Source organism: Myotis daubentonii, chromosome 6, assembly GCF_963259705.1.
Source record: "Myotis daubentonii chromosome 6, mMyoDau2.1, whole genome shotgun sequence".
NCBI lineage: Eukaryota > Metazoa > Chordata > Mammalia > Chiroptera > Vespertilionidae > Myotis > Myotis daubentonii.
The window spans coordinates 3,948,233-3,964,410 of record NC_081845.1 but is presented as its reverse complement, the minus strand read 5'-3'; the positions used below and the strand labels follow the sequence as shown (position 1 = coordinate 3,964,410).

The window sequence follows — 16,178 nt, the reverse complement described above, 5'->3', positions numbered from 1 at the left end:
TCTGTTCACTAGTGAGTTTGCCGACCACTGCCTTAAACTAACCGCTAACATTCACTTGAGGAATAGCAGCAGAGTGACCCCACCGCACAGCTGAGGTCTGATGCAGTGTGAATTCACCGCACTGTGAAATCATAATTCCATCTATGCCAGGGGTGGGCAACCCCTGGCATGCGTGCCAAACATGGCACGCCAGTAACTGTTGCTGGCACGCGAAACCCTCTCTTAAAATCTTCCATTTACAATTTTTTTCTTAATACTGACTTTTTTATTTTTCAGATAAATTCAGTGTAGGTGCATCTTAGATAGATAAATAATTTTACATAAGTTATCTTAAAGACCATAGACATGGATTGACGAGAGAGGGGAAGAGCAATTTCTATGCCTCTGCCTTAACTCTCCCTGCCTTCCTAGATCTGACCAGTGTTTTGGTTTCAGCCTCAGACGCAACGGGTTTTCGTTGACAAGACAACCGCCTCACCTACTTATTCAAAATTTCACTCTATAAAAATGAAACCTTCCTCTCGCTTTGCCCACCGTTACTAACAAAAGGGGAATAAATTTCTGTGTTTCTCTCGGCAGCAGAAGTCCCACTGACAATATCAAACGGAGACATAAAGTTTTCTGTCGGACTATCAGTGTACATGTATACGTTAAAAAATAAATGTATTTTTCATCATCATATACTGTTTTTGTCGCTCAAATGAATTTTATTATTTCTTCAAGGTTCTTCACATACGTACACCTTAAGAGACATCAAGTCGGTGTAGCATGTTCTCAAAAAATTAGGGTTGGCACGCAGAAGAATTTCGAGCCAGAGATTTTGCTGGTTTTGGCACGCACTCACAAAAAAGTTGCCCGCCCCTGGTCTACACCACGTATCCTGAGCGTTACGCCATCTCAAATGTCTTGTGCAACTAAGAAGAGCGAAAACTAAGTAGTAAATGCACATCTACGTGCGGACGGTTCTTGCAACTGCATCTGCCTGTCCCTGCTGGGCAGCAGGGAGTCCGGAACAGCTGGCGCAGGGAGGGGCACAGCCAGGGGCTCTGAGGCCCCCCTCCCGCTCCTCGGAGAAACGGGGGTGGTCCCACCACAGGATTGTCAGGCTGTACTTTCAGACCAGATGCCCTGCTTTTGTGTGTTCTGCCTGAGAAACGCATTGCACGCAGTCCAGACAGCGGAAGAAGGTTGTGTGTGTGTGAAAACTGCAATCAGTGTCTCGCGTTTGCCCCTGGCACCCCAGTCCTGGGACCGCCGGCAGCCTCCAGGGTCATTCTGAATGTCCAGCTACTCCCATACCGCAGACCCTGCGGGAAGCAGGCCTCTGGGCAGGACCTGCTCCGTCGTCCTCTCCCCCGGGGAGCGGGCAGCGAGGCCTCGGCTGTGCCCTGCCCCGGAGACCTTCCACGGGAGCTCCCAAAACAGGATGACACGGAACAAGAGTGCAAGCTGGTCTTTCGTGGGTAGAGCTTCTTACATCGGGACAACCTCAGCATGCTCCCCCTTCTTGCCTGATCTCTGAGAGGCTATAGAATCAGCCCCCCCTCCATGCCTCAGAGGGAGAAAGGGACGTGGTCACTCATCTTGGGGCGTAAAAGAGGGAGCCAGGCCACTCCCTGGGGGAAGAGCAGTGGCTGGGTCTGCCCTAACCCCCCCTGGTGGTCAGTGTCTGTACTGCGTGGGCCTGTGGGACAGTTCAAGGAGCAGCGTGGATGCGCAGGTGGGCGTGGGGGATGCACGGGCGTGGGAGGCCTGTGGGCCGGAGCCTGTGGGTGGGGCTGGCATCTCCAGGAGAAATCTAAGGGCTTCATTGAGAATCCCTCTGAGCGCTGCCTCTGGGATTGAGTTTCTCACTGACATTTCACAACTAATTTGGGGGTTTGCCAAGGAAAGGAATCTTCCCTGTTTTTTGTGGGGGGGGGGGCGGAATCCCCCTAAAATAACAATTTAAGAGATGAAAATGCAACTTGCTACAAAGCAAGGGACACAAGAGAGGGAAATAGCCGTCGGATGGTTTCCATTCTGTGAAAACCGGATCCCCGCCTGAGGGCACCAGGAAACAGGGATCCGGAGCCGCCGTGTCCCCGCGGAGTCACTCCGACACCACGCCCCGAGTGGGTGGGCGCTATCCTTCCACTAAGCGGTTTTTGGTACTTTTGTTCTGGGGAGAGTGGCCACCCCCATGCCCTTCCCCTGCCTGGGACACACCTCCTGGCCCCTCCTGTAGCTTAAAAGCTTAAAACATGGCCCTGAGGCCATGGAGGGCTTCCTGGGCTGGCCCGGAGGGCGGCAGCCTGCAGGTCTATTTTAAGACCGTCGGGGCCGTGAGGGCTGGTGGCCGCAGTGAAGTGCCACGGGAGCTGGGCATGGGGGCGGGGGGGAGACCTGGGAGGTGGCAGGGGTCCACCTCCATGTGGGCCCTGAGGCCTGATGTCCCAGGAGCTGCTCCCAGCGAGGCTGAGCCCAGGATGCTGAGGCCAGAGGGTCTCCACTGACAGACACTTGGGCTCCAGAGCGTTCCCTCGGCCTTGCTGCCCCCCACCCCCCACCCACTTTGTCAGCAGGCGGCCAGGACCCTCCCCGGCTGCCCTTCTGCCCCTCACACAGGGTCAGACTTGCTCTGAGGTCTGCCGCTCTCTCCCCATTTCTCCCAGGTGGTCCCCCTAATTCTGGCCTCACCGGTTAATCCCACCTTTGCGTGTCCCTCCAGGAGGACCGGCTCACACCCCGCAAGGCCGTGAAGTCCCAGAGCCCTGGGCACCCAGACCGTGACCTCCAGGGGGAGGGCACAGGCTGCAGTGGGACAGGAGGGAGGTGGGCCACTGAGGACCTTCCGAGTGTGGGGCTCAGGGACACCTGTTGCCTGTGATGCGGGGCCCCTTTCCACATGGAAGGGGGGGTGAGGACTCCCCATCTTACAGTCTCACTCTCCCCGCCTCCCTTCCTGTGGACTCGGACGCTGGCGCAGCCACGCAGGTTTGTCTGGTCCTGACTCTGCCTGCCTGCTGGCGATGAGGGGCCCCTGGAGCCCTCTCGGGTGGGGCTTGGCACAGAGCCGAGCAGGGGCGCCCTGGGCACTGGGGGCTGGAGGCAGCGAGGGAGCAGCTCGGTCACCGGGGCCTGCGCCGCGTCCTGGTGGAGCTGATTCTGCCGCACAGTTTTAGCATCTGCCGTTGTTTTTGGCAGCCTGACGCAGCCTGCATTTTTCTGTCCTGGGGAGTCCTGAGCTCGCTGGCTTCCTTTTAATAACTCTCCTTTCTGCTCAAGTCGGATGCAGGATGTTTCTGTTGTTTGTGGTGAAAACCTCAACTGATACAGTCCCTTGGCTCACGTAGGCGAGGACACGTGTGAGGTACCGTCTGTGCTGTCTTAGGTGGAGAATATTAGACTGTTTACGCCAAAAGTGGTCCTGAAAACTAGATGGGAGGAAGGGCTCTGGGCATCGCTCTACAAGCATGGCCCCTCGTGCCCATCTTACAAGTGCTCTCCTCCCACAACCCGGTGTCCACCATGGATGAGCAAGCGTGACGTACACATTCCACTCCCTGCAACAGACTAGCATGCGGCCTTTAGAAGGAAGGGGATCCTGCCAACTGCTGCGACACGGGGGACCCTGAAGATACCACGCTGCGTGAAATAAGCCGGACAGAGGGACACAGCTTGTGCGAGTTCGCTTACCTGAGGTCCCTAGAGCCATGGTCGGCAAACTGTGACTCGCGAGCCACATGCGGCTCTTTGGCCCCTTGAGTGTGGCTCTTCCACAAAATACCACGTGCGGGCGCGTACAGTGTGATTGAAACTTCGTGGCCCATGCGCAGAAGTCGGTTTTCGGCCTGGGCGAGTCCATTTTGAGGAAGTACTGTTGATATTTGGCTCTGTTGACTAATGAGTTTGCCGGCCACTGCATAGAGTCACAACTCACAGAGGCAGACTGCAGAGTAGAGGGGCCCAGGGTGGGGGAGAGAGCTGATGTGGAACGGGTATGGGGATTCAATTTGGGAAGATGGAAATGTGGAGATGGATGGTGGTGGCGGTTGCACAAGACTGTGATCACACTTAATGCCCCTGACCTGCACATTTAAAAATGATTAAAATTGTAAATTTTAGGGTATGTATGTCTTAACATAAAAAATTACTTAAGCCCTGGCTGGTTTGGCTCAGTAGTTGGAGCATCGGCCCATGGGTCGAAGGGTCTCAGGTTTGATTCCGGTCAAGGACGCGTACCTCGGTTGCAGCTCCATCCCTGGCCCTGGTCACGTTGTGTGCGGGAGGCAACCAATCGATGTGTCTCTCTCACATGGATGTTTCTCTCCCTCTGTCTCTCCCCCTCCCTCCACTCTGTAAAAATGAATGGAAAAACATCCTCCGTGAGGACTGACAACAAAACGAATTATATACAAACACGTCCCCCAAAGAGCAGGCTCTGTGTGTCAGAGTCTGTGAGAGCGAGGCGTGCCCTGAGACACAGGTTTTGGGAGTAGGAGGACCCACATCAAGAAACCCGGGCACTGGGCAGACAATGGGGGAAGATGGAGGCAGTGGGTCTCAGCTGAGGGAATTAGGGAACGGCGGGGGGAGGGGGGAGGCTGTGGGGGAGGGCGGGGGGTACAGAGGGAGGGGAGCAAAGCTTTTGTCTCTAAGATCCTCGCCATCTTGCTGTGGAGCTAGAGAAGAGGCGGCGTTGACCGGGTTCTTCAGAGCCACGTCCAGGTTGGGGGCAAACAAGTGTCTGTGGTTCTAGGCATCGGATGACTGTGAACTTCTGAGAAGCACGCTTTTGGCCCATGATGGCAGGATGTGGTGACTGCGTGTGAGCACTGGGCCTGCGGAATGTAGCGGAGGAGGGGTGACTCGGGGCCACTCTTCAAAGCAGCATGACGCGGGCCTGGACCCTTGTCCTAGGAGCTCAGGAGGTGAGCCTGGGGCACCCATGGGTGTGTCTGCCCAGGCCGCCCACACACACATGTGGAGTCCACCCTGGGCCTGAACTCTAGCATTTCAGCCCATGAGCCTCCCACTAGAATCTCCTCACCTCGGGGTGATGCACAGGGCACGTACCTGGAGGAGCAGAAATCCAGAACCATCTACCAGCCCTCCCAGGTGACCTCACCTGGGGATGTCTAACTGAACTTCTAAAGGAGACGTGGGGCGTCCGCATGTCCACTGTGGCTCTGGAAGTGATGCCACAAGACCTGTCATGCAGGTGATGGAGGAGGAACACAGGCTGCCCATCTAGCTCTCTAGAGCAGTGGTTCTCAACCGTCCTAACGCCGCGACCCTTTAATACAGTTCCTCATGTTGTGACCCCCAATTTCATTGTTACAAATGGAACATAATTAAAGCATAGTGATTCATCACAAAAACAATATGTAATTATATATGTGTTTTCCGATGGTCTTAGGCGACCCCTGTGAAAGGGTCGTTCGACCCCCAAAGGGGTCGCGACCCACAGGTTGAGAACCGCTGCTCTAGAAAGAGTCGAGACACAGGAACTGAGTGCAGTGGCAGGTGAGCTGCCACGAGTTGCCTCAGACCGAGTAGGCACCAGCTGGGTGTAGGGTGAGGGCTCGGAGCTGTCGGAGGGCAGAGCGGGCACCGGGGGCCCAGGAGGGCGGAGCCATCAGCAGGTCGTGGCGGTTCCCGCATGTCAGTTGCTGTCACTTGGAGATGACCTTGTTTCCAGTCTCCTTGAGGATGTCGAGGTGAAAAAACACTGTTTCCCCAAATCCGCAGCCGCTGGCAGAAAAAGAACAGTGAATACAGGTTTAACGGTGCCCACACATGGCCTTTGAGTAAATTAATAATTTTATTTTAAAAAATATTTTATTTTATTCTTTCCATCACCATATACCCCCTCTATGCCGTCTTCCGCCCCCGCCCCCGCTGTAATTGCAGACATTCTCCTTTTCCCAGGAAGCGGCCATGGGGCCCATGTCCAAAGGCGGGTTACATCTGTGTCTCAGGCGTCCGGGCAGGAAAAGAGAGTCGCACACATTGTGGTCTTCCTTTCCCAGGAGCGCCCTGGCGGCCCCACTTCTGAGCAGGGAGCCGGGAGGGGCTCTGTGGGTGCTGGTCTGGGGGACAGTTGCCCCAGGAACACAGCTCTGAGCTTTCATGTCTTTGTGAGAGCCCCTGACGCGAGCTGATGCCTCTCCCCGAAGGACGCTTTGGAGAGCTCAGCTTCTGAAGGGCGGCACTGTGGCCAAGGGCGCGGGCTGAGCGGGTGATACTGAGAACACGCGGAGGTCGGACAGACTCCCCGCCCAAGGCAGCGCTCCGGCTGCTCTTTCTCACACCGGGTGTGTTCACGGCGTCTGGCCACGAGAGGACGCGTGCTTGCAGTCGAGGGGAGGAACCTGAGGGCCAGCGTCTGCACAGCCGATGGGGTGGATGGGGTGCTGGCGCAGAGCCCAAGGAGACGTGCGTTTGTTAAAACGAAGGCACCTGCCCACCCCTGTGTCTGTAAGGACGGCCACGGCGCACGCTCCCACCGCCCCGGGCGGACAGCGGGCTTCGATGGAGGACTGCTGGCCTCTTTTGGGGCCACTTAACATCTCCTCATCGCTCTGCAAAGCTGGGAAGTGTCTCCTTTCTGGCAGACTCCAAATTTGGGTGGGGGTAGGGTGGGGGTGGGGGACGACTCGGGGCTGGGGACCCAGCCTCTCACAGCTGGCTCTAATCTGCAGCCCGCTCTCTCTTGGACGCTTCCCAGGGTTTATCCCGGGGTCTGTCTGCTCCCTCCATGTTCTCATGGGCTTGCTCCCCCTCCGCCTGCTGTGGTTCCTGCCCCACCAGGTGGGCCTGTCCAGTGGGAGGAGAATGACATGGCGGGGAAATGCCACTTGCCTTCGAGGGTTGTTGTGGAAGAACAGTGCCCTGAAAGTGAAGGTCATGACTTGGGAGAGATCCAAGCAATCCCAGGACCGAGCAGGGCATGAGAAGCCCGGAGGAGGCTCCCCGAGGCGGATGGGATTCTGATCAGCCTGGGAGAGTTCTGTTCTCAGGGTTTTATCTCGGACTTTATCTGACCAGTGAGATCCGAAGTCTCTTGCAGGACTGGAGGGCAGAGGGCGGGGCCAGCCCTGCTCTGAGACCCTGTCAATCAGACAGATGAGATAAAGAATCACTCATCACTCCAGTCAAATTTGCAAGTCCAAATTTCTAGCATACCGGAAGTTGTTCTGCTTCCAAATGGTGAATCAAGACATTGTGTACTCACTCAGTTGTCTGCCTGTGTGGGGACCTGTTGTTTCTCAGTCCTGATTCTGGAGCCTGTCAACTTGCTGTGAAAATGGGCCCGACCTGCCTCACCCACGTCCAGGCTGATCTCTCGTAGGCATGGCCCAGCCCCTCGCTATTCTAACTCTCACTTTCTAGCACCAAGGGTCAGGCTGGGCTCTATGGACCACTCAGTGGCTTTCTCCCCATAACTGTAGGCTCAGCATCTGAGGTAGAGAGAGCAGAGTCCCTTCAAGTTTAGGAATGCATTCTAGGCTGTGACTGGAATTCACTAGGAACCCAAGAGAGATTTTGGTGGAAGAAAAAAACTTTACCACTTGTGGGTCTACTAATGGGCTCTACCACTATGGGCTCCATCACTGTGGGCTCCATCACTGTGGGCCCCATCACTATGGGCTCCATCACTGTGGGCTCAACCACTGTGGGCTCCGTCACTATGGGCTCCATCACTGTGGGCTCCATCACTGTGGGCTCCATCACTGTGAGCTCCATCACTATGGGCTCCATCACTGTGGGCTCCATCACTATGGGCTCCATCACTGTGGGTCTACTAATGGGCTCTACCACTATGGGCTCCATCACTGTGGGCTCCATCACTGTGGGCCCCATCACTATGGGCTCTATCACTGTGGGTCTACTAATGGGCTCTACCACTATGGGCTCCATCACTGTGGGCTCCATCACTGTGGGCTCCATCACTATGGGCTCCATCACTGTGATCTCCATCACTATGGGCCCCATCACTGTGGGCTCCATCACTGTGGGCTCTACCACTATGGGCTCCATCACTGTGAGCTCCATCACTATGGGCTCCATCACTATGGGCCCCATCACTGTGGGCTCCATCACTTGGGCTCCACTGCTATGGGCTCCATCACTGTGGGCCCCATCACTGTGGGCTCCACCACTATGGGCTCCACCACTATGGGCTCCATCACTGTGGGCTCCACCACTATGGGCTCCACCACTATGGGCTCCATCACTATGGGTTCCATCACTATGGGTTTCATCACTGTGGGCCTCATCACTGTGGTCCCATCACTGTGGGCTCTATCACTATGGGCTCCATCACTATGGGCTCTGTCACTGTGGGCTCCACCACTATGGGCTCCATCACTGTGGGCTCCATCACCATGGGATCCATCACTGTGGGCTCTATCACTGTGGGCTCCATCACTATGGGATCCATCACTGTGGGCTCTATCACTGTGGGCTCCATCACTATGGGATCCATCACTGTGGGCTCTATCACTGTGGGCTCCATCACTGTGGGCTCTATCACCGTGGGCTCCATCACTATGGACTCTACTACTTATGAGCCCATGCCATGGCCTCTGGTTACGAAACTTCCTTCTTCCTTGCCCCGTAAGGTCCTTCCCCAGGCTCCTCCCCTGTTTACCTGTTGTTTGAGGGAGGAAGAGGGATGCTGCTTCTCTAGGAAACTGCAAAGGGGTGACTTGACTTGTGGAGGTGAACTTCCTTCCACGCTCGACTTCGGGGCTCACAGACATCACCTCCCCAGGCTCCGCTGGCTCTGTGCCTCTGCCCCCCCCCCCACCCCCGCCGCCCAAACTCTCCTCACCTCCCTGAAGGAGGGCACTGCTCGCAGACAGCCCGGTGCAGAAATAGACAACCTATTTGTGGCTTAATGCAAGTGGTTTTATTTTTACAGGGAGTTACTGTAGTTTCTCTAAATGGAAATCAGCATCCACCACAAATGAAGCTCCAGCTCCATCTGCAGTAATTTCTGCTTTTGTTAGTTGGTGCCAATTAGTCACAAAACAATTGGCAACTCCTGCCACCCACTCTCTCTGGAGGAAGAGAGCCCGTCCCTTCCGAGCGCCCGACTCACCACCACCCACCTGGCCGCACGCCCCCACCACCCGCCACGCCGGCTTCCCGCTGCTCCTTCCTCGGTCACCTCGGGCCGTTATCAGTTTCCGAATCGGACGGCTTGTTCTCCGCCAGGCGCACGGGCTTCTGAGTTCTGGTCGGAGCTGGGAAAAGCAAACTGGTGAGGCCCCGGGTCCTGTTGACTTAAACAGTGACGTTGGCGTCTTGCTTCCCGTCGGCCACTCCGCTCAGGGTGTCACGGCCCCCGGAGGCACAGGGCGAAACATTCGTACTATCTGGACGGTCCCTGGGCTGCGGAGAACAGCACGTGCGAGCGGAGGAGCCTGCCACCCACCCGTCTCCGCCATTCCTCTGTCCCTCGGGGCTCCCCCTCCGCCGCTGACTTTGGAACCGTCTCTGCCAGCCTGTTCCCTCTCCTTCGTCACCCTTCCTTCTGCGTGTCTGGTCCCCTTGCCACGGGTGCTCCTTCCTCTGCCCTGCAGGGTGCAGATGGTCCCGGCTCCCGGCTCCGTGTCTGACCCTCAGGAGCTGGCCTCTCCCTCTCCCTCCCTCGGAGCATCCGAACCAGGTAAAGACCGACCGCTCGCGCTTCCCCGACGGCGGCCACCTGACCCTTTGGTTGGCTGCTTAGCCCCTGCCTGTTGGGCAGGTGCCCGACTCTCACCGTGTCTTGCCTGTGGGAGGCCTTTAGGGGACGCCCCTGCCTCCCCTCCCCCTCCCGCAGGCCCGGTCTGCTGGCCCTGGGGCTCGCTGCTTAGGAAACAGCCCGAGAAAAGCTGCATGTTCGGTCCCCAAGTCTCTTTCCCACAGAATCCGGAGTTGCCTTCTCAGGCTGTTTGGATGTGCCGGGTCCCAGGGGCCGGGCGCTCCTTGACACAGTGAGGGAGACTTTCGCAGACGAGGGCGGGGTGGGCCTCTCCGGGGCTCGGCTGTCACACGTCCCGGTTCTCCTGCGGGGGGCCTGTGGAGAAGGGGGACAGGCCAGGGGGAGAGCAACTGGACAGCGTGGGTGAGAGGCTGCGGCTCCCAGAGGCGGCCCCCAGCCAGGCTGACGCGCAACCCGGGTGTTGCCCACCCTGTCCCTCCCCGTCGGAGCCCACTCCCAGGCTTTCCCTCTCCTCCGTTGCTTCGTATTTACACCCACGACTCTGAAAATGGGTTGTAGAAAGGGAACGGATGCTTAATTATTGAGCAGCGTGCCCCTCGCAGTGCAGGTGTATACATACATCTCGTTTAATCACAGCTGCTTTCTGTAGTAAGAGGATCAACTCCATTTTGCAGGTGGCAACACTGAGGCTTAAAGCGCTCGGCGGGGATCCCGGGGCTAGTCACGGGCTGAGCCGGGAACCTGAATCTCTTGTGACTCCGCCCCTCCCTAGGGCTTGTCTCTGGCTCACCTCTCTCCTTGGCCCCGCCTGGCCCTGGTGGTTCGAGGGGGTCAACCACCTACCCTGATCGCCGGCTTGCTCCCACTCTGGATCAGCGTGAACACTTTCAATTGCGTGTATTTGAACGCGGCTCCTGCTGATACGCGTGGGACCATCTGCCTGGCACATCTCAGCCGCGGGAGCCTCTGATGCCTCAGCGAAGGGAGGCTGCAGCCATCCTTGGAGAAGATGCTGGCACCGGAGCCCCTGCCGGCTGGTGGGGCAGGGGTGCCCCGGGATGCCAAGGGACAGCCCCCCGGCTGCCGCCTCTGCCCTCCCTGAGCCCATGGAGCTAGTGAGTCGAACCCCACTTTTCCATTGTTCAGCGGCCCTGACCCCCGGAGTAGGAGCCTCGCTCTGCAGAGAGCCGTTGCCCGGCGGCTCCTGCCGCTGCTTTCCCGGTGCGTTCGCGTCTGTGTGTGTTGGCAGGGACCGTGGTCTCCTCCGGCCCTTGTTTTGGAAACTTGTGCTTCTTTGCTGGGCTCACTGTCCCCAGACAGAGTTTTCCAACTTCAGGGTAGAAGCTTCTGTTAGCTTTTTCTTTTTTTGACTCGTCTGGTGGCAAGAGCTCTCGGATCCGTGTATAAATACGGGAGCTGGGGCTGGCAAGGACTTTCTGATTTTTCTGGGGAAGCCACTGGCTTAGAAGCAGTGGGGCATGGCGGGAGGCAAGCTGGCTTGGCTTCCTTTCCTCTCCGTGGTGGGCACCCCGTTGGCACTAGCCTCTGTGGCTTATACAGTCGGGGGGCCGCCCTCAGGGGCCGGGGCCATGAAAAGGCATCTGCTCAGTCCTGATCGTTGGTGTGAGTATCTTGGCAATATTTCCCAGGCAGGGGGCGGGGGGAGTTGGGGAAGGCGCAGGATGCTGACTGTAGCTGGACATGTGGAAGGAGAAGTGAACTAGAAGAGGACGTTCTGCCAGGAAAGGACGGGAGCCTGCAAGCGGGCCACGTCAGAACAAAGTCTTGCAAACAAGGCTTATTGTTCAGAGGCAGAACTTTCCTTGAGGTGATAAATAGTCCATGAGGGCATGGAAAGTTCAAGGGAGGGTGCACTGCTGCAGGTGGAAAGAGTCTTTGCATAACATAGGAAATTAATAGTTAAATGTGTAACTTAGCTCAGATGACCTCACAGGCATGCCTGTTAATCATTGTCACTTGCTGTGCCCCATGGTTATTTGCTGTGCTCCCCGAATAAAAGCCGTGAGGGCTTTGGGGGCATTGCTACTCGCCTGCGCGGGCGGCAGCCCTCTGCCTCTCCGTATCCTGTCGTCCGGCTCATCTCCGCGTCTCCGTTCACAGAGAACATCAATACCGTCGGAGGCGCTGTAGGTGATGCCTTGCCCGGACACTCTTTTTGTGGGGGCCACTCCGTGCATGGCGGCCCCCGGCCCCTGCCCCACTAGATGCCAGTAGCCCCCTCTTCTCAGTTGTGACAACCCAAATCCCCAGCAGCGCCAAGCATCCCCAGGTACAAACACACAGCCGCTGTGTGAGCCGAGCGCTGTGAGGGGCAGAGGGAGCGGGGAGTCCCTACTTCTCCGTGCAGGTGGTTCAAGTGTCAGGAAGATGGCAGCGAGGTGTCCAACGCCAGACAGGTGTTCCTGCCTGCACGTTCCCGGCAGGTCCCTTACCTGCCATGGAAATTCCATCTCACACATGGGTTTCTGTTTGCTCAGTTACCGCGCGCGCGCGCGCGCGCGCGCACACACACACACACACACACACACACACACATACGAGGATTTGCCCTTTCCCTGGAGCTGTGCACCTGGAGGTCCAGCCTAGTCAGTTCTCTCTTTCTGGTTGCCTAGGAACAAGACGGTTTCAGATGGCCCACCTGGAACCTTAGTGTTGTTGGCTTTTCTCTTTTTCCTTCCTTCATTTCTTCTTTCCTTCCTTCCTTATGCCCTCCCTCCCTCCCTCCCTCCCTCCCTCCCTCCCATGCTTCCTTCCTTCTTCCTAGAGTGATGTGTTGGACTGGGCATCCAGGACCATGCGTAGACGGTGGCCAACTGCATGGGAACATAGAGAGAGATGTCTGCTTCTTAGATCCCTAAAAGAAAACTCCGCAGCATAAAGCTTTATACCTCAGCGAAGCTGGAACCCCACCCCCATCCCTGCCTGCTTGCACTCTCCTTGCTTTGCTATCAGCTCCACGGCCCATCTGTCCCTCTGACTTTTGTGAGAGGTCAAAGCAAGCAGCCTTTTTCACTACGCTGGCCAGGACTCGGGCTCCGCAAAGCTCACATCCTTACACTCCCATGGAAACCACCGTGCTTGCTTTGCCTGCGGCTGGTGTGGTATCTCAGCTTGGCATTTCCACGAGACGACTGGTGAAGTGTTTTCCATCTCTGGCTCTTCTCACACCCAGCCCTTTATTCTTATATTTTTATTGATTTCAGAGAAGAAATGAGGCGGGGGTAGAGAGAGAGAGAGAAACATCAATGATGAGAGAGAGTGCCCGACCAGCATGGCTCAGTGGTTGAGTGTCAACCTATGAACTAGGAGGTCACGGTTCGATTCCCGGTCAGGGCACATGCTCGGGTTGCGGGCTCGATCCCCAGAGTGGGGCGTGCAGGAGGCGGCCGATCACTGATTCTCTCTCATCATTGATGTTTCCATCTCTCTCTCCCTCTCCCTTCCTCTCTGAAATCAATAAAAATATAGTAAAAAAAGAGAAATTAAACAAGTCTTTGGGTGGGGAAATCCCCTATATTACAATGGTCAGCAAACTGCGGCTCGGCAAACCAAGGCTCGCGAGCCACATGCGGCTCTTTGGCCCCTTGAGTGTGGCTCTTCCACAAAATACCTGCTCTTCCACAAAATACCGACTTCTGAGTATGGGCCACAAAGTTTCAATCGCACTGTATGTGCGCGCCCGCACGTATTTGGTGGAAGAGCCACACTCAAGGAGCCAAAGAGCCACATGTGGCTCATAAGCCACGGTTTGCTGACCACGGCCCTATAACATCGGGGCTATGATTCCCCCTTCCTTAAGTAGGAAGCGTTAGAAGCTAGATTGGAAAGCATGTAGCAGAGAGGCTATAAAAGGTAAGCTCTTAAAATAGGATGGGGCCCGGGCAGAGTGTGAGGGCTCAGGAGCGAGGAGTCCCAGCTACGTGGCTTTCTCGCATTCGTCCTGGATGCTGGCCTCCCTCACACGCTCTCTGGCTCCATTCGGTGGTCTGTGCAGTGAGGGGGTCCGATGAGACCGGTGGTCCAATGAGATCAGCTCTCGGGGAGAAGTGGGGACCTGGACTCGGCCTGGCTGGCTCGGAGTGAGGACCCTCGGGCCCTGCCCCCTGCAGTGTTGGTTTGCAACAGTCACCTCGCCTGAGTCGGTGCCCCGCTGTGTCACAGAACTGAGACCACATGAACAAGTGCCTTCTAACTGTTCACACCTTTAAAAATACAGGCCCCAATACAGTGGAGCCTTGACTTACGGGGTTAATTTGTTCCGTGATGGAGCTCGTAACTCAGATTACTCATATGTCAAATCTTAAAGTGAACGAGTGAGACACGTGATGCTGGGCTGATGTTGTGGCGTTCACTGTGACGTTCGCTGCGCCAACTAGCGGTGGGGTATCTGAAGCTGGCCCGTAACCCGAATTTTAGCTCGCAACTCAAAGCAAAAAATCGGCCGAGAGATGGCTTGTATCTCGAAAAACTCATTAGTCGGGACACTCGTAAGTCAAGGCCCCACTGTATTGGTCCACGACTGACCATCACTCAGCGAGCTGTTCCCTCTCATTGGCCTGTGGCTTATGGCACTTCATGCCCTCAAACAATGGCAACAACAGCACTGCTCTAACATGGATGCTGTCATCGAATTTTAATGCGATTGACTTGGTTCCTCAGGTCAGGAGATGGGGCCACAGGAGATGACACGATTTTCCAAACGCCATTCAGAAGGCTTGGGCCAGACCGGAAGTGGACGCCAGGCGCCCGGCCCTCTGGCTTTGCCGGCGCCCTTTGTCGCTGAACCACAAGCACATAACAATGCAGGAGTAAAGGCTATGGGGGCTCGGAAATAGTCACTAAATCAGTTCTCCCTCCTGGTGAAATGTCTAATTTTATCACCCTTAGAAACAGAGTTGTACAATCTGTTCAACACTTTTTGCATGAAGGTTACATGTATGATTATAGCACGAAGGCTCGGATCCATGTGCAATTCTCCCTTTCACCCCAACTCATCCGTTTCCTTTTTCTTTTTTTAACTTATTTACAGAAAATTCCCGGAAGAGCTCCCCCCTGAGGCCTCCCCATGGGTGAGTCCAACGTGACCTCATTTGCGGTCGAGAGCCCCACGAATGCCTCGACGGGCAGGAACGCCTCCGCCAGGGACGTGCGGGAGGAACTGCCCGCCGTGCTCTGGGTCATTATGAGCATCTCCCCGCTGGGCTTCGTGGAAAACGGGGTTCTCCTCTGGTTCCTCTGCTTCCGGATGCGAAGGAACCCCTTCACAGTCTACATCACCCACCTGTCCATCGCGGACATCTCCCTGCTGTTCTGCATCTTCATCCTGACCGTCGACTACGCCTTAGGTTACGAGCTCCTATCGGGCTACTACTACACCATCGTCACCTTGTCCGTGACGTTCCTGTTTGGCTACAACACGGGCCTCTATCTGCTGACGGCCATCAGCGTGGAGCGGTGCCTGTCCGTCCTGTACCCCATCTGGTACCGATGCCATCGCCCCAAGCACCAGTCGGCGCTCGTCTGCGCCCTCCTGTGGGCGCTGTCCTGCCTGGTGACCGCCATGGAATACGCCCTGTGCATCGACAGCGAGAGGCAGAGCTACTCCCAACGCCACTGCAGGGCGGTCATCATCTTCATCGCCATCCTGAGCTTCCTGGTCTTCACGCCCCTCATGGTGCTGTCCAGCGCCGTCCTGGTGGTGAAGATCCGCAGGAACACCTGGGCGTCCCACTCCTCCAAGCTGTACCTGGTCATCGCGGTCACCATCGCCATCTTCCTCACCTTCGCCGTGCCCATGCGAGTCCTCTACCTGCTGTTCTACGAGTACTGGTCCACCTTTGGGAGCCTCCACGACGTCTCCGTCCTCTTCTCCACCATCAACAGCAGCGCCAACCCTTTCATTTACTTCTTGGTGGGCAGCAGCCGGAAGAAGCGGTTCAAGGAGTCCTTGAAGGTGGTCCTGACCAGGGCTTTCAAGGACGAAACGCAGGCCAGGCGCCAGGAAGACAGCAGCAACCTCAACACCACCGAGACAGTCGTCTGAGCCCACGCGGTGGGGCGCAGGGTGTGTGTCTCTGTGCTTGACGTACAACGGAAGCAGCTCCTGACTATGATACAGAAGGACACCCTGCCCCCAGGAACGAGATGCTAACTGACCATGAGACTGTACTCTTGGACTGTGTCTTCTGGAAACGCCTACACATGAACCTCAGTCACTTCTGTCCCAATCAAAATCCCTCTTTCGGTCCCTCCTCCACTCTTCCCAAGAACCACGCAGGTCACTCCAGCAGGAGGTGTGCAGGGATGTGCAGGGGTGTGTCGGGGTGTGCAGGGGTGTGCAGGAGTGCACAGGAGTGTGCAGGGGTGTGCAGGGGTGCGCAGGGGTGTGGAGATGTGTGTGTGTGGGGTGTGCAGGTGTGTGCAGGTGTGTGAAGGTGTGTGGAGGTGTGTGTGTGTG

The 16,178-nt window shown here is 56.6% G+C and overlaps 1 protein-coding gene across 1 annotated transcript; it reads left to right on the top strand.

Annotated features, from left to right (window-relative positions):
- Nucleotides 1-14,786: 14,786 nt before the first annotated feature.
- MAS1 (MAS1 proto-oncogene, G protein-coupled receptor) lies at nt 14,787-15,764 on the top strand. Its single transcript, XM_059699580.1, has one exon. It carries the CDS (start codon nt 14,787-14,789, stop codon nt 15,762-15,764), a length of 978 nt encoding a protein of 325 aa, XP_059555563.1.
- Nucleotides 15,765-16,178: the final 414 nt, after the last annotated feature.